The following is a 27331-nucleotide window of genomic DNA, read 5'->3' as shown; positions in this document are numbered from 1 at the left end:
TATATATATATATATATATATATATATATATATATATATATATATATATATATATATATATATATATATATATATATATATATATAGCCAGCAACACAAGGCGTGCATTTTCTAGCCCGAAATTCAGTCATTACAATGAATTTATGTCTGTTGCAGATGACAGTATTCTAACACTAGAAGGACAAGGGATGAGCGAAAGTGAAGACAGCAAAAAAGGCAGCTTTTTGGCCCTTTTTTGTTGAGTGTTCCAGATTTGTGTCAGAGAATATTTTAAAGTCTCAGGACCAAGACGTACTTGTTCTTGTAGCAGACAAACTGCTACATTATAGTGACAAAGAGAGATTGTTTACATGATGACTGACTGTTTAACGATGCAAACCTCGTTTTCTGACCTACATAGATTGTCACATGAAGAATATCTTCTCAGTGATAAAGAAGTGGAGAAAGCACTTTTGCTCAGGGGCGATCTCCAGGGCTGATGGTTCAAATCCTTACATCTAAATCTACATCTTACATCTATAATATGTTGCCTTGTTATTTAGTTTGATTATTTCTAATTATTTCGCTATTAAATGCATGACTATGTTCCACTGCTGTGCATCATACAGAAAGCTAGTAATATATATATGATAATGTGGTTAAACATGTGTTCTGGAAGAGTGGCTTGAGCTCTCCTTATCAAGTCTTCAATGTCGATCATGACATCTATCAGACTGTCCTGATCGTTGTTCACTTGTTCATCCATGGATAATAACAGTATCATCACCAGCAAGCAACGGCTTACACTCACGAGATGGCAGTGTTTCTTCTTCTTTTATTCTTTCAACAAGTAAATAGTAATAGAACAGAAACTTTATCTAAAATATGTTGAATAACCCAGGGATCAAACGCAATGTGAACCTGTCTGATGTTGTCGTAGGAGCCATTCTGAGCACCATGTGGAGTGGGAGAGGCTGGGGCACAGGCCAGTGAGTGCGGCAGTTCATCTGGGGAAAAGTTTTCACACAGACACAAATGAATGACCGGTCAGATGTCAAAATTTGGCTCAACTGATTTGAGAGTAACCCATTTTTCATGAATCAAAAGGGAAAAAAAGCACTCCAGAAGAGGCACTTCTGTGATGCAGGTAAAAATGGCTGGCGCTCCAGCGCCACTAGGGGTCTATCTATGCACATCACTGTCATGAGCATAGTTGAGGCTGGAGAAACTTTCATACTTGCATGGGGAGTGTTTGTATGTGACAATAGAAATTCACTGAGACGTCTGATAATGTGTTCTATTTGACTTGAGAGCTCAACTGAATGTATTACCAATCTCTGCGTGAGCCCATTTGTAGTCATGTAAAAAGGAGCATACTCAATGTGCTGGATACTATTTGAACCACTTGTGACAGACCAAAACTACAGTAGCTGAAGAATGTCTTCAATAGATCACTGGTTTCTCCGATGAGGTGTTCTTCACGACAGCAACTTTGGGCCATTTGCTATGACCAGGTCCACTTGGTAAGGGCAAGTCGTAATAGTTTTTTTGTGGAGGGCACAAGATATGATAGCTGGGAACCGTCATTTCTCCTTGGAAGAATAATCAGACGGGTAGTTCTTAATGTCAGCAGACTCGGGTTACTTCCTCCAGTAGGATGTGGTCGCTGGAGTGACCCAGCGACCATGAAGATCCCTGCCGTAGCCAAGGTCAAGTCCAGATAGGTGAAAAGTGCCTCCAGTTAGAATGCTTCTGCAGGTGAGGACTAGCCATTTCTCAGCCCCATTCTTAAGCAAGGTATACTGAATGAGGGGTGAAGTAGCATTGAACACCGGAGAAGAATGAAGGTGGTGAATAATCGAATAAATAGAAGAATAACTAGAGAAGATCCGCATCACCACAATTTACATAGTTTCTGCAGTACCAGTTTGTGACATGTCTTCTTGACTGTAATTCATGAAATTAAGTTTCAAAATCATAACAAAACTGGGAATACTGTAAATGATGTGTAATGTCAGATCCGTATCCTGACTTTCTCATCAAACACAAGACTTTTTATGGATGACTTTTTATTCTTGTATTAAAACTGAGGGACTGCTGAAGGTCACTCTGACACTTTTCATTTTACGTACATGGACTGATCATTGTCAGAGACATACAGACAGATTGCAGCAGCTCAATTGGTTCAAACTCAGAAATCCGAAACTGTTACAGAAGGAGATGTTGGCTGTGAATCAAGAAAAGAAAACTCAATCTCTTGTTATGTACTTATCAGTACAGTGACCAGCTTGATGAAATCAACCATTTCTCTCCTCAAAAACAAAGAATGTGTTTCATATTTCCTTGTTCCTTATTTGAAAATGAGTCAGTGAAAAGGTGAGTCTTGAACGCAGATTAGGTCAGTAAACACTACCATTGAGATTTAATTTCATTTGTATAAAAAGGTAATTAAAAAATACGATATAGAAACAAAGCCAGTCAGATTTCTGATGAGTGACAGTGCTTCATAAAACTCAGACTCATTATTATTATGAAAGTTTTGTGTTCTCGCTAGTCAATATTTCGCAATGGCAGCAACTCACGATGACTTTCCATTGTGCAGATTTAGTGTTCAATATTTGATTTGATATACACATTTTAAACACACACACACAGAAACAAACACATTAATAATTGCAAATATTAAACACAAACTGAAATATTACAACACAAGGTTCACGATCCAAAACAAACATCAAACTCTTGAATGAATGTGAACCATAGACAAAAAATGAGGCATGGAACTACCAAGGGTCCCGCTATCCACCACCTCCAGAGTCGCAGTCTTGGATCATGTCATAATGCCCATACATTTAAATAGACCATGTTAAATGTAGTAAATTCTATTAAAAATGTGATCAATGACCACCATCACCACAATCTTAAAAAAATGATAATAATAAAATAAACACTTGTAAAAGGCCTTTAACAAGTCCTTTTTAAATAACCTTTTCTCCCTTTTGTCTCACTCAGGTTACCCACATCTCTTCTAAATATATTCGTGGGACTTCCTTTTCATTTTTTCTCCTCAGTTCAGAGTTAGGTTCACCAAGAGTAACTTGGCGAATTCTTTATTTCATGTCTGTGAGAGGCGCAGGAGCCATGCAGAAGATGGGAGCATGGCCCGTTCAGAAAAGAACTTGGTGGTCACTGAACTTGAAGCGCATTAAGAGCATTGAATTGAGACTACGTCAAAGACTTAACTGGCCAAATTGAGGAACATAGTTTCACAGGCTTGTATCCACAGTCCTGACTTTGGGAGTGCTCGCTAGTGTTGCTGTGTCCGGCGGCAGGTCCCTGCAGAATAACACAGCTGGGTTCTTACAGGCCCACATAGCAAGCTCCCCTCCTCCACTCCCTCCCCCGCCTCCCTTACCTGGACTTGAATTGGATAGTCGGCTGTTGTTGTTCACTTTCACACGATTCACCAAACGGTCACGGATCCTGTCCACCTGGTTGATCCTGACCTCTCTGTTCTGTGTTTTACCAGACATGTAAGCTGCTATGTTTCTCGTTCGATACCCATCCTCTCGACTTCGCCCGAGCAACATGGATATATTGGGGTTCCTCACTGCATAGATAACAGGGTTGATGGCCCCATTGGCCCAGGCTAACCAGATGGCTAACGTGTCCATGGCAGTGTTAAAAGAAATGTCCCCCATTGCTGTGACTAAGCCCATCAAACAATATGGTCCCCAGCAGACTATAATGAAAACGATCATGATAAGAACAGTGGTGGCTGTGCGCATCTCACTGTAGAACCTGAGCAGATATGCATACGTGGTGACAGGCCGGACTCGGATTTCGGACAGCCTGACTGTTTTACAGATGTTGTAGTGACAGAAGCACATGAGGGAGAAGGGCAACAAGTAACACACTACTATCAGACAAACACTGTATATCTTCCCCATGCGGGAAGTTCCAGAGTGGAACACGTACATACAGTGGTAGAAGCCTTGCTTGTGGATTTCTGTGGGAGTTCGAACCAACAGGTACCATGGCAGAGAAATGATGACAGCAGTCAACCACACAGCTATCAACAGCTGAGTAGCTTTTTGGCGGCTGATCTTAGCCTGAGGCTGTCTGACGATGGCATAGTACCTGTCAAAGGAGATCAGAGTCATGGTCAGCGTTGAGATGATACCGAAGCAGGTGTTTAAGAAGCCGTTGGCCAGACAGAAGTGGTCACCAAACATCCATACTCCGTCTTTGCTGAAAAGCATCACAAACGAGAAAGGCAAGCACAAGACAGCTGTGAGGAAGTCCGCCAACGACAGGGACATGATGAAAGCATTGGTCACTGTGCGCAGCTGCCGGTGTTTGATGATGACAATGACGACAGCCGAGTTTCCCAGGCTGGACAGAAGGAAAATGGCCAAGAGGATCAACGCCTGGGCAGCAACCGTGAAGACCTGCAAGACAGATTTACTCTCAGCAGCGCTCAGCACAGATGGGGAGGGTGCTGCACTCAAAGGTATTTCTCTGAAGGAGGTCAGATTTGGTGTGGTCATCAGTGGGCCTTCTGTGGTGAAAGTGACCGAGCTGGTGACAAGCCTGAAATCATAAAAAATGGAAATATCTATTAGCCAACAAACATCTTAAATTGACATTTATTGCGCTGACCAGCTTTTGTATTTGTAATTTTGATGCATCGTATGTTGGGATGTCCCGATACCACTTTTTTGGCTGGATCCACGAAATATAGCAGGGGAACACTGCAGTAGGTATCGGGTGTGAGTGAGTATTTGACGAGTGCGAGTACAGCGAAATAGGCCAGTATCGGAGCAAGTACTGATACTGTTACCAGTATCAGGGCATCCCTAATAGTATGTGGTCCAGCTAATGTATTTCTCCATTTATAGTGCAATTCCTGTGTTACTGTTACTGCAATGTTGCTGCATTGACCACTCAGGGCCACTGTATTCTTTGGCCGTGGCTCATGAAACAGTGAGCCAGTCTAAACTAAGAACCAAATGAACTGTTCCTTTTTTCTCAATCTCTTTCACCTGACTAGCATAGTCTCTGATACCTGCACTGCAACGATCCTCTCTCTATCGTTTCTCTCTCTCTCCTGTGTGGAACGCCGCATGTGTCATCCCTCCCCCTCAGTTTTGACCAACCACATGCCACTTTAACAGAAATGAGCTCTTAAAGCTAAGCCAGCTCCAATAGTTCACTTGATGGCCAGCTCTTCTAGTTGCTGTTCTTTCCATCGTGTATGTAGCAGTGTCACGCGGTGGATGGTGATCCTAAGCATGTGCGCGTGTCTAGTCTCGTCACAGCTGAACCAAGCGGTGGAAAATGCCACCCTGGGAAAACACAGGGTCAAACAATGTGCAATGAGCGCTTTACTCGTAATATCCATATATCAGCCACACCGTTGTTTAAGCCACAAGGGTTGTTGGAATTTTTTGTGCAACCGAGATTTTTTTTGTGCAGAGAACTTATAAGCAGTGTGCAATTACACACACGTACACAATTCCCTTGGCCAAGATTCTTCATGAGTAATTCAGCACTGGAAATGCTGACATTGTAAATCATTTCACTATGTATTGAAAACAGCGGAAATCTCCCAAATGCTGTTTTATTACCTACTGTACAAAGATGACATAAATGATAAAATTGAATACAAATGAATCACTGTCGTTCTTTTTCCTCCTCAATTTATGGATATTAGAGCTACATATGTAAGCTGTCTTTGCATTGCAGGAACTTATTTAGTTCAGCATTGGGAACATTTCAAAACATTTTGCAGATTAAGCCATACCAAGATGCGCTTGGGACGAGTTTGACCCCTGGATTTTGACAAATGGCAACCCAAAAGCCACTCAGCTCGAACGAAACAAAAGGGAAACAAAGAAACCTTTTTTGTTGAGTGTGAGGTAGTTTCTATTTTTCAACTTTTTTTGTAGGTGGACGGCTGTGAACTTGTGCACTTAAGGCACTTAATTCTAATCTTGTCTTTAACCTTGACTTTAATCTTGTCTTTAGTCTTGACTTGAAAAACCTTCTGTTTGTTGTCCAGTATGAGATTCATTTGTCTGATCCACATCTTTTAGTTTTAGCGTCTATATATATATAAAACCCCGATTTCGAACGAAAATCCAACTCCCCCATAAAAAAGCTGGAAAAAACATAACGTGCATGGATCGATCAGCTGTCCCACGACGCACTTTGTTATTGTGTATAACGCAGCCTCTGTATGCAGACGTGTCCCGTTAGCTACATTTACTGACTGTTTTTTCTTCATACTGAAGTGTAAAAACCTTTCCTGTCTCCGCACCGGACCGTGGTAGAGTGTCAGAAGGCAGGTGCTCGCTCTCTGCACCTCCAAGGCTGGAGAGCGGTTTGATGTCCTGTTGTTGATGAGGCGAGTCTCGGACAGAGCGTTACTTGGTTTATGACTTTGTCACAGCCAAACTGCCCAGAACCGCACATTCAGAGCTGGACACGCACCAGGCACCTCTTCACTTCTGGAGAGACGTCACACACTCTGCAACCCCTCCCACATGCAGCAGCCACACACATAGACGAACAGCACACCTGCAGCAGACACTCTACATTCACTCCTACAAAAGCCTATTTTAAGGCATTATTTCTTTTTCCATTAATTGTAATGTGAGAAATCGATGTTAGATGTGAGACATACAGCAATTTGTGTCCCTCAATTTGGTCATTGCTTTATTTATTGCTTTATTTATTTATTTTTAAGGAGCAACTGTAAGTCTTTCTGCACACAGTTCCATCTATGAATACATTTATTTTACATTTTTTATCCAATTAATCCAAAATATCACTGATTAACCAAAAAGATAATCGGCCTTTGTTTGTCTGGTTTTCGAATTTAACATTCAATGAACTAAGAATACAATGGAGAAAATGAAACTCATCAACAGAACAAAACACTTCAGCATCCTTCCACATTGAAAAGTCACCTGGTTTAAACTTATCCAGTGACATTGTAACGGGATAGTGGGGACAAAGGAATGTGAATAGAACACAGTATCTGTATCAGTATGTGTATGTAGGTAGGCCAGTGAAAAGCAAAGCATTCTCATCAACAGATGCACTTTGGTTGTAAGAAGTGGACAATTGCGCCACACCAGGGCAGAGCTAAGACTTTGAAAAGCACTTTACTTTTTGACTAATTTGGTAGAAGTGTTGCAGTGCACTGTCATATATGAAAGAGCATGTTTCATCACTCTTCACTATTGATCTGATGACCTTCTGTTGGTGCCAAGCTCCCAGGATGAAGAGGTCAGCCTCCGATGGAGGCTTCATGAAAAATGCATCCTACATGATCCTTTCAGAATATATATATAACTGTAGCAGAATATATATAAAATCTAACGTTCTTCGCTGCAGAACCTGTGGGTGGTGTAGCACTCGGTCCAATCCACCCCACAGGTGCAATCCCACCTGGCACCTTCACTTACATTTTCCCCCAGGAGCGTAACTGCAACTGCAGCGTAGTTTTGAATTTCCAACAGGAGCTGAGCAGAGTGTAGCGGTAGCTCTCCACTCACGTGGGGATGGCCAAATCTCCAGATACTTGCATTTAAACAGACCAATTACTGTAGTATATTGAACCTTCCGAATGGGGTGGATTGATATTTAGCTGCATAGTTGAGGTGGTGTGAAGCACCAGCTATTTTTTTTAAACTATTTTTCACGGACTTGAATGAATGAATGAATGAGTGAATGCGGTGCATGCGTTAATGTGTTTAGGGAAGTACTTGCAATCCAGGAGAAACCAACCGGGATAAAGCAATTGCAAAAGTTATTGGTGAGCAGAGAGACTCACATATTTCGAGCCAAGGTCATTTCTAAACACCCTGCAATGCAGTCCACATTCAAATTGCGCTGTGACAGCGGCAAGGGCAAAGGCACTCTGTTCTACTTACAAATAGTTCTACCGAAACCATTTTGGATGGATGTTTTTATTTTTTATTTTTAACATCTGTTTATATTTCTGCTCGGATATAATATATCTCCAGTTTGTTTGCCAAATTAAACTTATGAAACATTTCCAAAATTCCAGAGTTTAAGTTCCCATGAAAATGTTCCACCCATTTGCAACCTGAACTGTCTAGGCACATGTTTAAAACCAAATTACTCTGAAATGGATGAACATTGTTCTTTCACAGTTCACCATACAGGGCTCCAGAGTGCGACCACTTTAGTTTCACCCACTCATGCACCTGGGTGAAAACAGTAATTTCTTCCTGAAGTGCATCATCTCTTGTGCAGTCCTCTGACTGAGCTCGGAAGGATCATAGTGTCTTCAATCTCTTCTAATAATATACCTTCTTAGCGTTATATTGTACTAAGTTGGTTCTGTTGAATTACAACGCTAAACAAGTGGAAATCTAGCTGTAAGTGAATCACATTCACAGCTGTGTTGCACAAAGCGAGAATGTTGGCTCACCATTAGAATGTACAGAAAAAAGATCTTCAGCATCAGAGGAGAAATGCAGAACCTTTGCATACAGCCTCGAAGCTGTAGCACCGAGGTCATCCTACTACTTAGTCATAGCTCTACGTGCGCACATAGTAGCACAGCAGTAGCGCACACCAGCACCATGGTCTTCATGACTTCCGATCGATTAGTTAAGCTCCAGTTCGACACCTTATTGTGTTACAGTGTTGCCACAGTGACTTTTGAAATTGTAATCTGATTACTGATTACTCCCTTAAAAGTAGTTACTTTCATGTAAAAGTAACTACGTTAGACTGAGAGTGACTTTGCAGGTTACACAAAATTACACAGGCAATTTTGAGGTTGTTATATGTGAGCTTCAAAAATGTTTCCTGGGCATGTATGGGGTCATTTTTTCAGCACAATCTCAGCTTTGTGAATGTAGAGTTAATACAGCACGTCAAAATAATATATTAACACATTGGACCTAAAACCACACACACAAAAATAATCAAAGCCTGAAACGAATATCTCTCTCAATGAGAAAGTGACAAATATGTTTATTTTTTTTCAAAACAAAACGATCCTTAAGTATTTATACAAAAATGCAGGCAATGACTGAGGTATAAGACATGTATACAAAGTCCGTGTTTCACGTCTCTAACGGGCTTTGCTATTGGTTTATCTACTCCGAGGCTCTGCCTTGTTTAATTGACTCTCCGCAGGTAGGATCCACTCCTCCCTATAAATTCCTCTGTTACACACCGCTCATCTCCTTTTTGGAAACTCAGGACAAACAGGGCCTGCTGGGCAAACGGGGAGAGGGCTCCGCACATATTCATTGAACTGAAGTTACGTTCAGGTAACTACTATTTCTTTGTCATACGTGCCTTGCCTTCTAACAGGTCGCTAGGCAAGGCCCATAGGGATTCTGGTTCCATAAGGCCCAGCATGGCCCTCACCCGAAGGACCAGATCAAATAACACCAATCAATGACACTAATCGAATGAGCCGCCAACCCACTGGGGCTCCTTACAATTGGTTCTCCAGCTATCAACGTACAATTCCAGCGCCCTCCCCAGGCAGAGCAAATGTAAACAGACCACGTCTTCAACCTCATGCGGTGGCGGAGAGAAGCCTCTCAAGAATACAACTTGCGATCTAAAAGTTGATGTGATCACCTTGAGAATGAAAGCTGTATTCAGACGAAGTGTAACTGAATCCCTCTCCAACCAAAACAAAAACATGAAGCGTTTGTCGAAAGTGAAGAAGGTCCCCCACTGTCTTAGCAGACACCAAGGCTAATAAGAGCACCGTCTTGAGAAACACAACATCAAGTTGAGCAGTTTGTAAGGGTTCTAAAGATGCTGTACATAACCCTTACAAGAGAGTTTGCAGACTCCAGCTAGGAACAACAGCACACGTGACCGGTCCGATTCTGTGAGCACCATGCAGGAACCACTTGACCATCGGATGGCTCCTAGCTGACAATCTAACAAAGCCGTCATGGCCAGCGATAATAGATGCTGCAAAAACTCCAAGTGTCAAAGCAACACAACCCTTGTCCACTAGTTCTTGCAAAAGATCTGGCCAGCATGACGTAGAAGTCAAACCTTTCTCCCTGCACCAATTTTCAAAGACCAGCAAACTGGTGGCATCAGCTCCGTTAATCGAAAGGTCCTCTCGTACTTTGAATCGTAGTTACTACTATGGATGGAGATCAATCGGTCACGTCGGTCCGATCGTGATCGGCCAATTTCAGTGTGACCGGTGAATGCCGATCACCACCTGTCACTGCCGATCACAACAACTAATCATTACTAGCCATTTTCTTGTGCAGCACATGAACAAGAAAATGTTGTGCAGGAAAGCGTGCTAACATTAAATATGCCATTTAAAGCTCCAGCACATGACAGAGCACAGAGTTTTCTGGGCTAATGAAAGTGAGACCGCTGGTTCCTGACAGCAGGCTCTTAGCGCAGCAGGCGATGTTTATGTGGAGATGGAAAAGACTTGATCCATCGCAGTTTTGGAGTCAGGTGCAGCATTCATCTGCCACCTGAATCTGAAACTTTTAAAAACATCCAGAGTGGAAACTTTGATAAATGTAGTGCCATCGGTCTCGGAGTCCCACTACAAGCAGCCAGTATGTAAATATTTCACGGACCTGAACTGAAACGTCTCACTTAAAATTTTATGTTTTTCAGTTGTTCTTATGACAGAATATATACTAGAATGGTTGCTGCATTCTGCAAGCGAGCTATATTAAAATGTGTCTGAATAAAAATGATTTAATGGTTCATGTTTTCACATCATGTACACCGAAGGTCTCATCATTTTTATTACAAATTCATTGTCAATCCATGTGATCGGTATCAGTGATCGCTGGTGATCGGCACTCTGGCAGATCAGTATCGGTATCGGTGATAGGCAGCAAAAACCCTGATAGGAGCATCCCCAGTGACTACAGATTCGGTCAAGCCCAATACAATCCACCTATTGTCGACCTCTCAACAGCCAGACCTTGAGCGAATGTACCAGGACTGGCCTGGACTAGCCCAAGGCACATGTGGCACCGGCCACGTTGCTGACCAGATACGAAAAGCACCTGGTATCCGGACTTTCCAAAGCCACCACAATCACTTCCAGATCCTGATCTCTTATCCGCTGCAGCAGCGGCATCATCAGACATAGCGGAGAGAAAACGTATCGCAGTCCCTCTGGCACTCCCATCTTCCCTCCCACCCATTCTTCCTGTATTTCTCGTCACAGTACAAACATTAATATTTTATAAAAATTGAGGCGAATTGAGAAACCATGATAGGAGAGAGAGGACAAACACCCTCTTACTGGACAGTTTTATAACTTGTTTGTAGTAGTATCAGGATGAGACAAGTGGCTGTGTTTTGGACTGACACTATTTCTCGCAGTCAGTAAAGGATAGAACCCATCATATTTCCTTGTCATATGCTGTGTTCGTTCATAGCGATAGCGAGTCCAGATTTCAGATGAAATACTCCACGGGACTTGGCATACTCTGTGGACAGCACAGTTCACAGTTCGACAGTTACTACAAATAACTTCAGCCTCGAAAGAAGCATCTGGAATGACTTTAAAACTACACCTGACGATCAAGAGACCATCTCACTTTTCATCTCCGGTCATGTCACAACCACTCGGATTCCTGGTCCCCATATTACGGGCTGGACACAGGATCATTCATAACTCGCACGCTGAGACGCATACAGTATGGTCAAACACAACCAATATGTTATCAACGTGTTTACATTTTTTAACACATTAATATTGACAACCGCAGAATGTACATTATATTTCATGTTACACCCATTCAGCTAGAAATGGAAATGTGACGTAACGAAAATGTCCAGGTTCCTCTCCCTCGCAGCCAGAAAGACACGTCTGTCAGTGAAGTTATTTTTGCAGTGTGAAAATCCCATGGTTCCATATTTGCTGTTTTTATGTATTATTTTTATCTCTATGGAAAAGGATGTAAACATTTTTTTTTTCTATTCAAAATGACTCATAGCAAATTAGGGCTCCTTTAACAGTCTGTCTAATTATGGAGCCTCAGTGAAGGTGATGGAGGCAGGAGGTATGTTTGAAGTTTGAGGGACAGTGAAGTAGGTCAGTGTGACTGTTGAACACAGCATCGCCTGTATATTCTGCAGGCAGTCGTTGGTCTGGAAATACCTGACGATGTTACCTGGCGGTTCGCAAGTCGCGCATGTGGTAGGTAGTTCAGTGGAGCTGTTCCAATCATGTTTTCCCATTATAGTGACTTTAACTTTCTGTCTGAATCGGCGTGCTCAGGGAAACCAAACCATAACGGGAAGCTAGAACCCCTTCCACGTTACGCACGTGAACAATGTCGCACTCTTTCTGCCACCTGTAATGTTCATGACAGTAAGCGTATGCTTGTGGCACTAGTCAGCGCCAATCCAACAGTGAATCTCGGAAAACAGACAGCATTTTCAAACAAGTAATGTATCACCCACTTTTTCGTACATGATGGGTTAAATAACTTACCCTGTTGCCCGTTCTCCGTTCATGCTCCGTGTCCCCGCGATGGTCCAGATGCGACACAGCCGAGCGGAACACGCCTTCTCGGGATGCTGACAGCACAAACACACGGCAATCCCGGTATAATGAGGCATTCGTTTGAGCCTCCACGCTGAGGTTCAGACCCCTGGAATGCGAGAGGTCTAGCCCATGTCCTCTACTCTTTCAGCAGTTTCCACTGCCACGCTGGTTCCATCCAGAGAGGGATTCATATTATTTCAGTAAAACTAAACGTGCCCTCTTTTCCGCGGTCACCGTGGTGTCTCGTGTTGTCTCTATGGATGCAGATATGTGTCACGCCTTTCTGTTTAAGAACGCGCTCACAGCTTCGCGTGACGTCTGTGCAGTTGCTATGGCACCCAGATAGATTTTTTTTTTTTTTACAGTTGCATGAATTTTAAGTCGACGTACCATGTTATTAATCGTTAATAAACGGTTGCAGATGGAGCGTCGTAAAATTGCATCAACACTTACTACTACTACTATTCGCATTTTACACTTAATTTTAACAATAAGATTATAAAAGGGCCATTCAACACCTTTCCCCCTCCGTCTGTATGTTCTTAACAAGCTTGTTGTAGAGTAATCTTGTTTATCTTATCAGATAAACACATATTTGGCATACCATTGCTATATGCCTGAAAGGCAGCGATGTCCGGAAACCATTGATCTAACTCAAAATACGGTGACATTATTTATTTGTGACCCACTTGGGCAATACACCCATAACAACGTTCTCATCAAACATTGTTGCTCTACTGCACAAAGATGTACATTCAGTCACACCAACCACGTCATCCTTCCACAAAAATAAACAATACCATCTTTTCCATCGCCTGTTTATTTTGAAAAATATGATGAAGTATTGAACAGCAGCAAAACAAATAAATAGACATAAATTACTTAAACATAGAACTCAAGGAAGAGAAAAATAACCTTTTGTAAAACTAGTTAATAAGCATGTAGAAAGCTCATTGTTTTAACTGAAGCATAAAGACAATTTTACAAATGCAGTTACTGGACTTTCATGGCTTATTTTGTTGTCATCACTAATTGTCAACATGTTTAGTGTAGTCAAAACAATATATACAACATTCCTCAACACGTGGTGAGGTTCTACACTGGTGGAACCAGTACAGTGGATAAGCATCATAATAAAAGAATGTTTAAAGAATGTAAATGATGAAGAACTGCAACATTTCATGTCAAATTAAATGTTTTTCAGTTGTCCATTTGACAGAATAGTTGCATTCTGCAAACTTATTTTTTTGCCTTCTTGGAGAGGTATATTATGTGTCTGATTTAAAATCATTTCATGGTTCATGTTTTCACATGTACACAGAAGGTCTCATCATTTTTATTACAAATTCATTGTCAAGCCATGTGATCGGTATCGGTGATAGGCAGCAAAAGCCCTGATCGGATCATCCCTAGTAACTATTCCGTCAAACCCAATCCAGTCCACCCATTCTCGACCTCTCAACAGCCAGACCTTGAGCGAATGTAACAGGACTAGCAGGGACAGGAGCCTAAGGCACACCAACAACGTCTTCACTTTTAAAAGCTGACTGCCCTACAGTAACAGGGTCGACAAACCTCCATTCTTATTCCATCTGACTGAGGCAGAAGTCAGTCAGGCATAGTTGATCATGATACTAATGATGGAAAATAAATGTAAATGCAAATTTAGGGCGTCCACGTTGAAACCGACAGTATGCCATTAGTTTACCACTAGAGGGCAATGGACAATGTCTGCGTTCCATCATATCAAGCGAAGAAGAAGAAGTACTTCCGTGTCTTCGCAATATTTTTCCGGTATATACTTAAAATCCCAAACAGCATCTTTTTTGTCGTTTGTTAACGGATACAATGGGTACGTATGTAGCTGATGTCAATCATTTTAGACTAGGGATGTTGACTTAGGTTCTCAATGGGCTGGACTGGAGCAGGTTTTTGTTCCAACCAATTGTCGATACGTAGTATGAGTGCTTGATCAGTCGGAACCAAAATCTGCACCAGTTCGGCCCTTACAGGACGGGAGTTGAGGGCTTGGGTTTTAGGCACGGTACCTTGAACTGGGGTCTGAAATCAAGCTTGAACGGAGCTGCCCGTTTTAACTATGTGTTTCAAAGCAGCTGTGTAGCGTCTTCTACTTTTATCATTGTATTATCATGTAATTTTGTCATTATTTTATCGTCTTCGTTCAAGCAAGTGTCAACGGAATAAAAGAAAGTAAAACATTCATTAATTCATAATATCACTCAGGGCTCAACATCATGTTTTATAATGTTCTTCTCTCAGAGAACGGATCAATCACTATTATTAATAAAGAAGGCAATTATTAATCAAATATCGGCGTAGATAGCTTTGTAAACTGTCTCAGTAAACAGAACCAAAATCAGAATTGGCTTCATTGTCAAGGTCAGTGAGGATCCCACCAAGTAGGAAAGTGCTTTGGAATTACGTGCAATAATGAGCAAAAACATAACAAATAAATAAATACAGTGAAAACGAATACAATGTGTGTTGTTGGAAGTTACCTCTTCTGCATTTGTCTCACAGCTGTGGCCATGAGCTCAACATGCCCAGGCCTCTATTGTGGCAGGATGATGGTCAACGGTTCATTGGAGGGAGAGTGTGGTGTGAGTATTCATGGGTGATACAACTGCAAACAATATAACATCTTGTGGTCTTTTTTATTTTATTTTTTTTTAGATAAACTACTGTTTTGAAGAACCATTAATGACATGCTTATTTTCTGACTTCTTCTGTTAACAGTCATTGCAGCTGTCAGACATTTGTCTCTGTCCCACTAGGTGTGTCCTCGTGGTGAGCGGGCCAACATCCAAAAGGTGTGTGAACGCTGCAGCGAGTCTCCTGAGCTTTACGACTGGCTGTACCTGGGTTTTATGGCCATGTTGCCACTGGTGCTTCACTGGTTCTTCATCGAGTGGTACTCTGGAAAGAAGAGGTATGACTGACTTACACAAATGACCACTTTGTATAAGACTTTATTGGCCTTACAAGGGGGAAAGTTGGTGCCAGATTGTGTGTCTTGTATTTTTAATAATACCGTATTTTCCGGACGATAAGCCGCTACTTTTTTCCTGCGGCTTATACAACGAATTGGCTGATCACAAAATCCTATTACATGTGACAGTCTGTCATATAAATTAGCATCTTGCAGCACATGCATGTTAACAGGCGTCAATGCCATGAATTAAATACCATATTTAAAACATTTGATGGAGCACAGACAGTTTTCTGTTCTCATGAAGGTGAAACTGCAGGAACCGGCAGTCACTCGCAGACACTCATCGGTCTGACATTCGGAACACTAACCATATTGCACACCAAACAATCATTAATTTTACTGAACCAGATGACCAGCCTTTCTTGGGTGTCGTTTTAAGACGGACTCAAGCAAATCCGCTACTGTTTTGTGTGTGTCAGATGCAGCGTTCTTTGGCCACATGAAAAAAAAAAAGGAAAACGTCCAGAGTGGGAACCTTCATAAAAGAGGTTGAAGACGGCTGCTTCCACTGAGTGCTCTCCCTGTCTCTCGGAGCATCCCTAGTTTTTACAGTGGTACAGTCATGCTGGCAAAAATATTCAGCCTTGTCACATCAAAACAATGACATTACAGGCGTTTTATTTGGCTTTAAAACGCTTAAATTGCATTGTTATCGCCCTTGTGTCCGCAGCTCTGCCATCAGAGACACTCTACTGGAGGGTGAAAACAGCATATTATGAACACTTCAAATGTAAATAAGATGTGAGGAGTTCATGATTCAAGTTCAGAACATTGCTGAGATTGTTTCATGAGTCAGTCTTCATGCTTGACCCTGTTTTCAAAACTAGAACTAGATAGCATTTTCTGTGGCACAGACAGCAACAGTGCACACGCGGCTTATGGAATGGTGTGACTTAAAAACGAAAAGATCTCTTTCATTCTTTCTATCTTTTTAAGATTTCCTTCTTAAATTTCGTGGGTGCAGTTGATATTTCGGTGCACGCAATAGTCTGGAAATGCAGTTGTTGAATAGGGACATTTTTTCCCCCTGAGGGACATAGTGGAGGCAGACAATGAAGATTAAATATGTGATGTGGTCTGTCAACAATATTGGCCACTTGTATTCAGCATCATATTTAATAGTTCATTTGTGTCCTCTTGTTTGTCCATGCATGCTCGCCTCAGTTCCAGCGCACTTCTGCAACACATGACTGCTCTGTTGGAAAGCAGCCTGGCTGCAGTAGTTACGCTTTTGATGACGGATCCAGTGGGGTTCCTGACAATCCGTTCCTGTCGGGTCCAAATGTTGTCGGATTGGTACACAATGTTATACAATCCCAGCCCGGACTACGTCAATACTTTGCACTGCACGCAGGAGGCTGTCTACCCGCTGTAAGTAAGAATGATAAACTCACATATGTAAGTTCTGAGAAGGTATTTTGTTTTTAAATATCTCTCAAGTAGTTAAATGCCTTCAAATAAAAATAAATAACTTAATAAATTAACATAGTAATACTCTAATATTTATACATTCAAAAACTTACTTCACTTTCACTTTTATTCCAAGGTAAAGATGCATATCAAAACATTTCTTCAGGTTAAATGAACAAACAACAGTGCACTCATATATAACGGCACTAACGTGGCGAGAGATGCCATGACGGTCATTTGGTGAGATTTGTCCTGTTGACGTTCAATTTTACTTCACCTTTACAAATCCAACAAACTGCAAAAAATCTATTTAGAACACCTCCATTCTTGCAAAAGCCAAAACGTGTCCAAACACTGGCCCACAATGATGACTCGATCATTTCGTGCTTGGCTGCTTCAACCCACCATCAGCAGCTGCTTTGCTTGCTGTTGGATCGACGTTGTGATGTGGTGATACCACTGTCTCAGACATATTATATTATTAATCGATACATTGATCTACTAGATTAATCTTTGCACCTCTATGATTAATATTTACATTCCTCCATTCATCTTGCTGAGACTTACAAATGTGCTACCTTTCCGCAGCTATACAATCGTCCTCATCTATTATGCTCTCTGCTTGGTGTTGATGATGTTGCTGCGCCCACTGCTGGTCAAGAAGGTTGCCTGTGGCCTGGGGAAGTCAGACCGCTTCAAGAGCATTTATGCTGCGCTCTACTTCTTCCCCATACTGACTGTCCTCCAGGCAGTGGGAGGAGGACTTCTCTGTAAGTGAATCCTCTACTATGTGTGTGGGCTTGAGACAATTTTTTGTGTGATTTCACATGAAATATAAATTGAATTATTCACAAAACTATTATAGAGGTGTTATTTCTCTGATTTTCATAAATGTTATTTCAGATTCAATAAGTTTTGCAGCCAATGTCGTTGTTGTATTCCTTGCTGCATGAAGTGGCTTGTCATACTTGAAGATGGTTTTGCTGAGGTTGACACAGTTCCTCCTTTTATGATGTAATTTTGAGCCATGGTTAGTCAGAGACTTTCAGGAACCCCAAATTCTGGTTCACGTTGTGGCACATCCCTCTTATGCTATGGTAGTCTTGGCATTGTGGCTATTCAACCACCTCCTGCAGGATCCATCTCGACCAGCCAATGTTGCATGTTGCACTCGCCAGTAAACATGTCTATTTTAAAATCAGTATTTTTTAGTTTCTGGGACTCTGCCTCCATAACTGCTTGTAATTACGGCAACCCTGTGAAGCGCCAACAGCCTGAAATACCTAATAGTTTGTTGCGACGGTCGAGTAGCTGCTCTCTTAATCCTTTAGGTTTAAACAAGCCACGCTGCATGAAGCCAGATGTAGTTACTGCTCTCCACTAGATGGCAAACACCTGTAACTTCAATCTCTGTGACATTTTGTACATAGTACATAGAAAACCATTCCAGTCGCAGAGACAAGGGACACTTTATAATTAGAGCAAAACAGAGACTTACAGAGCAGTTTTGTTTGCGCTATACAGTGAGTCACCTTGCCATGACAGTCTGCAAGCAACACATACAGGTGCTTTGCCTTTTCAGGGCCATGGTGGAGGCCTGGTCACACAGGTGTAGCGGGGAAAACTGTGAAATGTCTGTGATTGAAGGGGTGGGAGAAAATACACTGTGAATGGAAGTCGAGGCTGCAGTGGAGTGCACAGACCTGTCATAATGATGATGCCCAGCCATCGTCATTGTTGTATTAAAAAATATATTATAGTAAAAAAAAAAAAGAAAACCCACAGTTTGTACAAATCTGTTGGATACTCCTACTGTATCTCTTCACTGTTTCTTTATAGTTTGGGCGCACCTGTTAAGCCAACTATCACAATACATTCCACAGGTTTTTAAATGACATATTAAAAGAAAAATATGACACTCAAGTTCAACGTGGGCAAATTGGACTGCAGTGTTCTTCGTTGTACGCATGACTGAACTGTTGTACAACCAAAAAATGAACATCATCGGAAATACCTGCATGTGGAACAAATAGTTCTGCCATTTCAGAAGCATGATTTGAATTCACCAATAGATAATCAGAGGAAAGAATATAAATAAATACAGTACAAAATGGAATTCAAGAATTGCTATGTTGATATGTATGTTATATTCTTTCAGATTACGCCTTTCCTTACATCATCCTGGTCCTGTCGCTGGTTACTCTGGCGGTCTACATGTCTGCCTCTGAGATCCAGGTGGGTTTGCAGAGGCTGTTCTCTTCACTGCAATATTGTAGAGATCATACAAATATATGGCTAGATGCTTACAGTATTATTAGATCAGATTAGACTGCCTTTATTCTTCCCATAAAGGGAAAACAAGGGGGGAAATAAGAGTACAGTTCCTTCACCACTTCGTTGAAATGTGATGACTTTTTTCCCCTTTTTTGAATTAGTACAACTCTGATTTTTTTTTTTTTTAACAATTATTTATTTGTTAAACACATTAAACAGATACTTTTTATTTAAAAAATAGATGAACATATCACACTCAAATATATAAATGCGCACATACTGAAATCGAGACAAACTAAATAAAGTAAATATGACTTTTTAAAAGTGCCAAAAACACCAACAAACAACCAGTTCATGACATTATTTTGGCGAATGTATCAGATTTCCTGAGTGCTCGTTCCTGTGACTTGGGTCATCAGTCAGCTTTAGAACACGGCCACCTCTGGTAGTCAGGGTGGAGGGGTGTATCCAAGTAGCCGGAGATGATTCATTTTGAGATCATTCGCCGTCAGTGTGATTCTTGATTTTGTGCAGTTTTGGCCTTAAAAAGTTCCACCTGGTAAATGCAAGTAATAATAAAGTTTGTGTAGTTAGTCAGCAGTAATGCGATTTCATTAACACTTAACAGGGTACATAGAAAACACGCTGTGTTGTGGTTTCCTGGTGTGTTCTTCCTGTTGACTTTTCTCTTGTTGCGTCAGGCGTTCAAGAACCTGCTTGTCAAGAAGAAGCGCCTGGTGGTTCTGTTCAGCCACTGGCTCCTGCACGCTTATGGCATCATCTCCATATCCAGACTGGACAAACTGGACCAAGACCTGCCCCTGCTGGTGCTGGTGCCCTGCCCCGCCCTCTTCTATATCAGCACTGCCAAGTTCACTGAGCCCAGTCGTATCCTGTCTGAGGCCGGCAACGGCCACTGAGACAGGTCAGTAGCCTTGAAAGAGTGAAAGGCCCATTGTTCTTTTGTTTTCGTGTGTGCACTTGCATTGTACAAAAAATTGTTTGTCACAAGGTGATTAGATATGGAAACATGTTTTCATTGGTGAAGCTCATTAGCACATTTGTCATTTTTCTAGACAATCCAACATTTGTCATATAGCAGAATAAATTCCACCTCGAGTGTTCACTGTGACATTACCTTTCTCCCTTAATGGTGTTGTCACGTCGTCACAGTCGAGCCTGTCGCTGCCTGATCTGGTCCGTCGCTGCATAAATCTAGTTCAGTGAAGGGGTCTAAAGAGGTAGAAGTACTCACTCCTGTTCCTTTTAAATCTATGTGAAATAATTGTGAGGAGAAATATTTCCCATACACTCTGTAATGTAGCGGAGGCAATGCATTGCGCAGGTCAAATCTATTAGAGGAGCTTGAAGTGATTATTGATTCTGTAATGCTGGATTAAAAAAACTAGAAGATCCGATAAAAACATACCGTTTACAGATTTACAGCAGGTTCCCCACACAACATGATCACAGGATGCTTATTGCTCCGCTGCTTTTGGACTGAATTGATATTTTTGTTTTTTTTTGGGTCCATCTTCTCCCCTCATATAGGCATACGAAACTGCTTTACCTGTTCTTAGACCCGTGAAGATGTGGACTGACCAGGTGAAGATGGGTTCGAACCTCTTGCCACTGAATTTTTGGGACTGCTATCGACGTCAGTGATCTTGTGGTGACTTGGACATCTGACGTTATACCAGGTTTTGGGAGGATGATTGTTGCATTATGGGTATCAGCCATGAGGTCATAACAAAAACCTTGATCCAAACACTGTATAGACTGTCAGGCTTTAGAGGGGACAGGGCCGCTGTTGTGGAGTGTCATACTTGCGCACCTGCATCACCCTGTTCCCACAAAGCTGTTCATTGTTCCTTTTAAATGCCCATTGAACAAAAAGTATTGTGCAATGCCACAATCCTCATATGAACTGCTAAAGTTGTGGTGCAACGCCTCCCATCTGGTGTGGCAGGTGCCAGGCGTCGGGCTTGTGCAATGCATTTGGTGGACAGCACCAGTAGCAGGGAACCGGTGTCATGAACTCTGGCTATATTTATTCCCATACACTGACTAGTCGGATTAAGCCCTGAAAAACGACTGCTGTCTATCTCGAAATTAACACACTGCACGGAGAGAAGCAAATTGTTGGTAATGTCACCTCCATGACAAAGGGTGTTGCCGTGCACTCTTTTCTTCTGAGTCATTGTGGGTGTAACAAGGCAGCAGCATCAACACTTCAATGCACCTGAAGTCAAGGTCACCATCAACAAGTGCCAAAAGCAGAATGGAAAATGTCTTTTTGTTAATACTGACTACCGGACCGTTGTGATGCGTGAATAACATGTCCGTTCCATTGAGACCCTGCTTTTCCAAGAAGCATTGAAGTACCTACAGCCAGGTGTCTATGGCAGCACACAATTGGCAACATGTTTGGTTTAAGATGGGCAGGTTGCTTGTTCTAGGAAGGAAGTTCTTGTCATACTGTATATGTTGAAGATAAGAAAATGTGAATTTCATGATGTATGTTGTTGTGTATGTGTATATACAGCATGGACATGAGTATTTTACTATGTTTTAAACTTAATTTGTCTCTGAATAAAGGGTCAACAACATGGAAATGTAACTTGGGAACCAAGTTTTAAACTGACTACTGTGAGTCTCCTTTTGTTCTATGGAAGTAATTGTTGCAGGATGATTTGAGGCCAGTGAGACGACCCTGTAGCATCCAAAAGCTGATGGCCATTATTGTCCAGATGCAGGTCATAACAATCTTCTTGTTGTCATCTTCTGACTGAACAAATGATAATCCCAGCTATAGGCCACAGCTTTTCAGTTCCACTGTCATGCGTCGTGTAATTTAAAACGCCTACCAAGTAATAGTCACACCTGGCTGATGAGGCTTCATGAATTGTGTCAGAGCCGACTAGATGTCACCGTCTGTTCTAAAACCTTTGGATTTGAACAACCATTTCAAATAGAAGTGCACTACCCACACCTCTGAAAATGAGGACATTCTTTCATGAAGCCCATCACTACTGACAATGTGCTTGATCCCATCAGCTATTTGGGTTTCTGACCACATTCTCCTCCAGAGCTCCAACACTGCTTGAACTCCCCCAGCTCCCCATATATTTTATAAGATTGGGACAAAATATAAACCAGGGACCTCCTTTACCAACGTGCACAGAAAAGTTTTAAATCCAGTTGTGCAAATGGAATTCATAATGTCTGAAATTATAATAGGATGGGGTCATTTGCATTCAGACCTGCCTCCAATTGACCACACAAAATCATGGGGAAGAATATTTTCTGTGGCGCACACAGGTGAACACTAAAGATGAGACCAACGAAAGAAAACTCAACTATACTAAACTCAACATATTTTAACAACCATCCTTGCATTCTATCGCACTCTTGGAAAAAAATAAAAAACTGATTTCTAACCTGGTGCCAAAAAACCTGTCACAGCCCACAGACCAGAACAATCTGCAGGAGGAGGACAAGCAACAGACAAGCATTCTCTCGGAGTTACTGCACATACATGTCCCCAACTGAACCCACTAAGCCATTGACGTGTCACACTGCAGATAAAATATGAAGCTGGATTGAGCTGTTTTGTAAACATTTATTCAGGTAGTTTAATTTGAATTAAAATAAGACAATAAGGGTTCATCAATAGCTCAGAAACACAGGCAAGCTCTGCTTGTACTTAGGATCAGCCGGGTGTGCGAGGAGGCTAGTGTGGGTAGAGTTGCAAAATCAACCCGACATCACTAAATGTAATAAAGAGAGAAAGGATCAACTGATCAACATTGCAAACAAGTTGCTGCCCAGATTGTTGCATGCGCAAGTGTTTAATAATTGTTGAAATGGTGAATCATGAGGTTTCCTCACGCAAACTTCTGAACAAAAATTGATGCCTTCTGCTTCACCATAGGACACAAAAGTGCACTTTCCCAACATCAACATCATAATGAAATGAGTTGTACAAAGTGCATTCATGTGAGCTGCGAAGGATCAGGGGATTGATGACGTACTGCTTGCTTTAACCAGTGCCACTTACAGACTTCACTGAGCAGTTTTTCATCTGCCAGTCTATCTATAGTCTTGAAAGACAAAGAGATGTTTTTTTTTTTTTTTTTTTTATCTCTGATGAGGAAGAACATGCATTTGCCATTCCTGAATTCCTGCTTTAAAGATTCATAAGACAGCACTGCTTCAGAAGTCTTTTGCTACAAACACACAGAGGACCATTTGACAGACATGAACTGCATTACCGGTTCAACCAAGGAGCTTTTTCGAAGACTGAAAGTGATTCGGTTATTGTCATTTGTGAAACGGAAGTGACTCTCGGGTGTGGCTCTTCATTCACATTTGCAGTTCTTTGTCCTTGTCAGTAATTCAATGAAAACAACTTTTTGTGCGAGGCTCTCGCAGTCTTTTGCACACTTGTTATACCTTTTCTAAACATTTAGAATTGTATAGAGGTACTCTATTAGTATACCTTAGATGAAAATCTGGTTTCAAGGGCCTCTTCAACAACGCTGATTCTGATACAACCAAAAAATGGGCGATAGAATGTTTAATTTTATTATTTTTCAAAAGAAATGGCCATCCAATTCGGCACAAGCTGCTACAACATGCTCGTCTTCAAGAAGCAGCTCCCTTCAGGGAGCCATAAACTCCACCTTGCATACCAAGCCTCTCTTTCACTTCAAGTCTTTCAATTTGTGAATGCATTCGAGAATCCAACAGACTCACAGCCGGAATAGTTCAGGATTTTATTGAGTTCATGTGCACCACACAACACATATTTACTGCATTGAAGTGGCCTCTGACAATATATTAATTCATTACAGTTAATAAACAGTCATGCATTGACCAGCTGTTCTGTCTCTATATGCAGAAATCTCTGAGCAAAAAAAAAAAAAAACAATAAAAGATTGCTGTCTTCAAAACACAAACAAATGAAAGAGCTAAATGGAGAAAAAACCTGAGATCGGCAAGAACACCCACCCAATGACTCGAGCTCTCATGTGCGTGTGCTCTAGAGACTGATGTGATCGGTCAAAATGATACAATGGATGTATTCATCATTGGTCTGATGCATGTGTTGGTGTAACTTCCGAGGATCACAGCAACATCAACACACATCACAAATATATGCACCCTTCAATACATCAAACTTCATTCCTCTCCACAACATATTCCAGTCGTTGTCAAACGGCACAAGTCACTGCCTGTTCCTTCATACTTGATGCCATCATAAACAATTGCAAACCATCTAAACTATGATCATGCCTTGGTTCACTCTGAGGAAGAAAAGCTCACACCCAGGGACTCTGTCACGATGACCAGACTGCCAGGTTCAATGTCACTTCTGAATGTAGATGATGATTAAGCAGAGGGTCCCAACCAGACCCAGTGCTTGGAAGCCAAGGAACCACAAGAGCAACCAGAAGAAGACCACCAGCACTGGCTCCACAACCTTTTCCCCAAAGTACATGTGGCTGAAGCCCATTCCCCGCAGGCACTTGTTCAGCATTCCGAACAGCGTCCCCATGCGTTCGCAGTCATCGAGGAGGGGTTTTGTGCTGGCCGGCGTCTCAGCTGGGACCCACATGTCTGGACCCATCAATTCAGGACGGGTCCGGCTATTGTCAACCTGCAGGGACAGACACAGTTTAGACTTCAGTGACACAACATAAAAAGGAACCTTCACTGTCTCGCTCTTCCATTTACTTTCATGTGACCATCACCCAGTGACAGTCCGGACACATTTTGGTACCAGCACTGACTCTCACTCACAGAGCTATTAACGCTGCACACTCGTCATATGCTCACATTGTCTACCACACAAACCACAGTCGGAGCGAACAAACCGTTAAAAAGCGCAACTTTTAAGCCAGATGTGTCTCTAACTACACACGATCACGGCAGCATGATGGACTGTCACACTCCGATTACATCCTTCTCACTTATTCTTGTCATATCACAACCTACATTCTGTGAAAGAAAACACAATGCAGTTTGACATTTCCACAGAATTAAAAAATTAAAAGTTTAATGTATAGAGCACTTTTGGGAATGTTACTCAAAAAGTGCTTTACAGGTTAAGCAGCAAAGAAAGTTTGGACGGCTGAGTAAACACTCTGTAAAGTGTTTGGGCCACATGAAATACATGCAAGCCTGTACTGTAAACCTGTGTTATTATTTTAAAGGTGGAGGTACATGTTGCGTTGAAGATGACCCCTGGCCCCAATGGAAAATACTTTTTCACTTGGAGCAGAATGCCACCTGAGGGTCCTGGCTGGCTTGGTACAGCATGTGAGAGCATGGTTTGATTTTAGAGATCATTTTCAACAAACAAGACTAGATTAGTTTTTCAGTTCGAGGATCAAATGAAAGCAAGGAGTCTCAATTTATGGCATTTTGTGTGACAATATTAAACATCATTAATTCTCCCCACAATCGTTTCCCCCCCAACATTTTGACAGCGACGAGATGTGACTCAAGACACATATAAACGTTTCATTTCGTGAGTGTTTCGTATCGTGGTCCCGAAGCATTTCGTGAGGTCACACCCCTAAGAATAACCACTATAAACAATACGATTATTTTGCTCCATCCACACGAATCCTATTTTAACACTTATATCTTCAGAGTACACAAAAAGCGAAAAATAATTTCAGTGTTCTGTTTTTTTACTGCATATTTAAAACTTGTCATAGCAGCAACAGCGCAGATATACGAAAGTGAACACTTCCGAGTTAGCATGAGACTAAGTAAACAGCTAAAGCTAACACTTACTAGCAGTCGTTCTTCTCCGTGCCGATCCATCGGTAGGGCTCTGGCGTGAAGAAGCGCTCCCTCACGATGAAATACACAACGAAGGTTCTCCGAATCCGCAGACATGTTGACAGCGGCGGAGCCTTTCCGGCGAGTGAACAGATTCACGTCTTCTTCATGACAGCCAGAGCAAGCGTGCTCCGCCGTGAGTGCACTTCCATGACCAAATGTGAGTAAACGCCACCTGTAGGTCATGTTAAGAACTGCACCAAGGAGCTGCTTTTAATTTACATATTGTTTTTATATAGTTGTTCATTCATTCATGCACCCATTTTATTTAACGGCAAGTGTACAGTACAACAACCATGGTACATTTCAAAAAGGATCATAAACATGTAAAGCACACTTTATCATTTGCTTCTGTGTGCTTGTTTCTGTTTGCTCTGTTTATTCTAAAGTAGAGAATATAAACACATTGACAATGACAATACTAGCACAACAAGGATGATAAGCATGGATGAAATGGCCATGCTTTGCTTGAGCCTGGTTCTGCTGCTTGTTGAATGTTTAGGTGTGTTATATTGTGTGTTAATATTTGAATGAGTTCCAGGCCTTCTGTTCTGGAAAGTGAGGCCCCAGAGATCAGAAAGATTTAGAACCCCTGCTGTAGATAACGCAACACCTCAAACCTACCCCTTATCAATGAATATAGATGGTTGCAAACCAACATGCATTTGTCAGAATGTCAAGGGTGTCATTAATAGGATGTAGGGAATAAGCATCCTTCCTGTACTCCTGACGAAAGCAGAATCTCACTTCCTCACCAGAAGCATAGGTGCAGGAGGAGTAGAGAGACCCCTGACATTAGTCAAACCCCCAGAAGATAGACAGTGGCTGCTAACCATATACTGATGAATATACTGGCCACTGCTTTATTTGCCTGCAAATCAAGCCCTAGCTTTCATTCTAACAAAAAACAAAAAAACAAAAAAAAAAACACCTTGTAATGTTGGAACAGTAAAATTCTTATGAAGGCGAATGCCTCGCCATCACACTTCACTTCAATGCTTCACTTCTCAGAGGAGAGATAGTAGGATTGGTAGGAAGATGTTGAGGTTGGAACTGCCAGGCAGAAGGTGGAGAGGAAGGGCAAAGATGTATAGACATGGTGAGGGAGGACATGAGGTTTGTAGGTTTGAGAGAAGAGGAAGCAGAGGACAGGGTGAGATGGAGGAAGATGATCCACTGTGGCGACCCCTGAAGGATGAAGCCTAAAGAAAAAGACGAAGGAGATGCGATTAGATTAGACT

General features: G+C 41.7%; 3 protein-coding genes across 4 annotated transcripts; 1 reads left to right on the top strand and 2 right to left on the bottom strand.

Moving 5' to 3' along the window:
- Positions 1 to 1949: 1949 nt before the first annotated feature.
- On the bottom strand, positions 1950 to 12805 carry LOC128747517 (G-protein coupled receptor 135). 2 transcript variants are annotated; one of them, XM_053845447.1, is made up of 3 exons: positions 12485 to 12805; positions 3395 to 4572; positions 1950 to 3315 (listed from the first exon to the last, which is right to left on the bottom strand). In XM_053845447.1, exons 1-3 carry the CDS (start codon positions 12610 to 12612, stop codon positions 3287 to 3289), a joined length of 1335 nt encoding a protein of 444 aa, XP_053701422.1. In that variant the 5' UTR covers positions 12613 to 12805; the 3' UTR covers positions 1950 to 3286. The 2 variants fall into 2 exon arrangements, with proteins under 2 accessions (XP_053701422.1, XP_053701421.1); XM_053845446.1 differs by having other exon boundaries at positions 1950 to 4572.
- Positions 12806 to 14269: 1464 nt separating this feature from the next.
- On the top strand, positions 14270 to 22090 carry jkamp (jnk1/mapk8 associated membrane protein). Its single transcript, XM_053845144.1, has 8 exons — positions 14270 to 14390; positions 15080 to 15159; positions 15334 to 15488; positions 16716 to 16922; positions 17550 to 17731; positions 19120 to 19196; positions 19937 to 20160; positions 20787 to 22090. Exons 1-7 carry the CDS (start codon positions 14387 to 14389, stop codon positions 20153 to 20155), a joined length of 924 nt encoding a protein of 307 aa, XP_053701119.1. The 5' UTR covers positions 14270 to 14386; the 3' UTR covers positions 20156 to 20160; positions 20787 to 22090.
- A 1409-nt stretch (positions 22091 to 23499) lies between these two features.
- On the bottom strand, positions 23500 to 26276 carry fam241a (family with sequence similarity 241 member A). Its single transcript, XM_053845982.1, has 2 exons — positions 26043 to 26276; positions 23500 to 24897 (listed from the first exon to the last, which is right to left on the bottom strand). Exons 1-2 carry the CDS (start codon positions 26274 to 26276, stop codon positions 24607 to 24609), a joined length of 525 nt encoding a protein of 174 aa, XP_053701957.1. The 3' UTR covers positions 23500 to 24606.
- Positions 26277 to 27331: the final 1055 nt, after the last annotated feature.

This window comes from Synchiropus splendidus, chromosome 16, assembly GCF_027744825.2.
Source record: "Synchiropus splendidus isolate RoL2022-P1 chromosome 16, RoL_Sspl_1.0, whole genome shotgun sequence".
In the NCBI taxonomy this organism is placed as follows: domain Eukaryota; kingdom Metazoa; phylum Chordata; class Actinopteri; order Syngnathiformes; family Callionymidae; genus Synchiropus; species Synchiropus splendidus.
Note: the sequence above shows the minus strand (reverse complement) of the source record. Positions and strands in the feature narration are given on the sequence as shown.

Bases quoted from the DNA above. Each gene is read 5' to 3' on its own strand.
- LOC128747517 (XM_053845446.1), bottom strand. From the start codon at position 12,612: ATGCCTCATTATACCGGGATTGCCGTGTGTTTGTGCTGTCAGCATCCC. The intron at 4,573-12,484 runs GTAAGTTATTTA...TTATGATTTCAG, and splicing joins AACGGAGAACGGGCAACAGG to GCTTGTCACCAGCTCGGTCA.
- jkamp (XM_053845144.1), top strand. The intron at 16,923-17,549 runs GTAAGTAAGAAT...ACCTTTCCGCAG, and splicing joins CAGGAGGCTGTCTACCCGCT to CTATACAATCGTCCTCATCT. The intron at 19,197-19,936 runs GTGGGTTTGCAG...TTGTTGCGTCAG, and splicing joins TGTCTGCCTCTGAGATCCAG to GCGTTCAAGAACCTGCTTGT.
- fam241a (XM_053845982.1), bottom strand. From the start codon at position 26,276: ATGACCTACAGGTGGCGTTTACTCACATTTGGTCATGGAAGTGCACTC. The intron at 24,898-26,042 runs GTAAGTGTTAGC...CTGTCCCTGCAG, and splicing joins ACGGAGAAGAACGACTGCTA to GTTGACAATAGCCGGACCCG.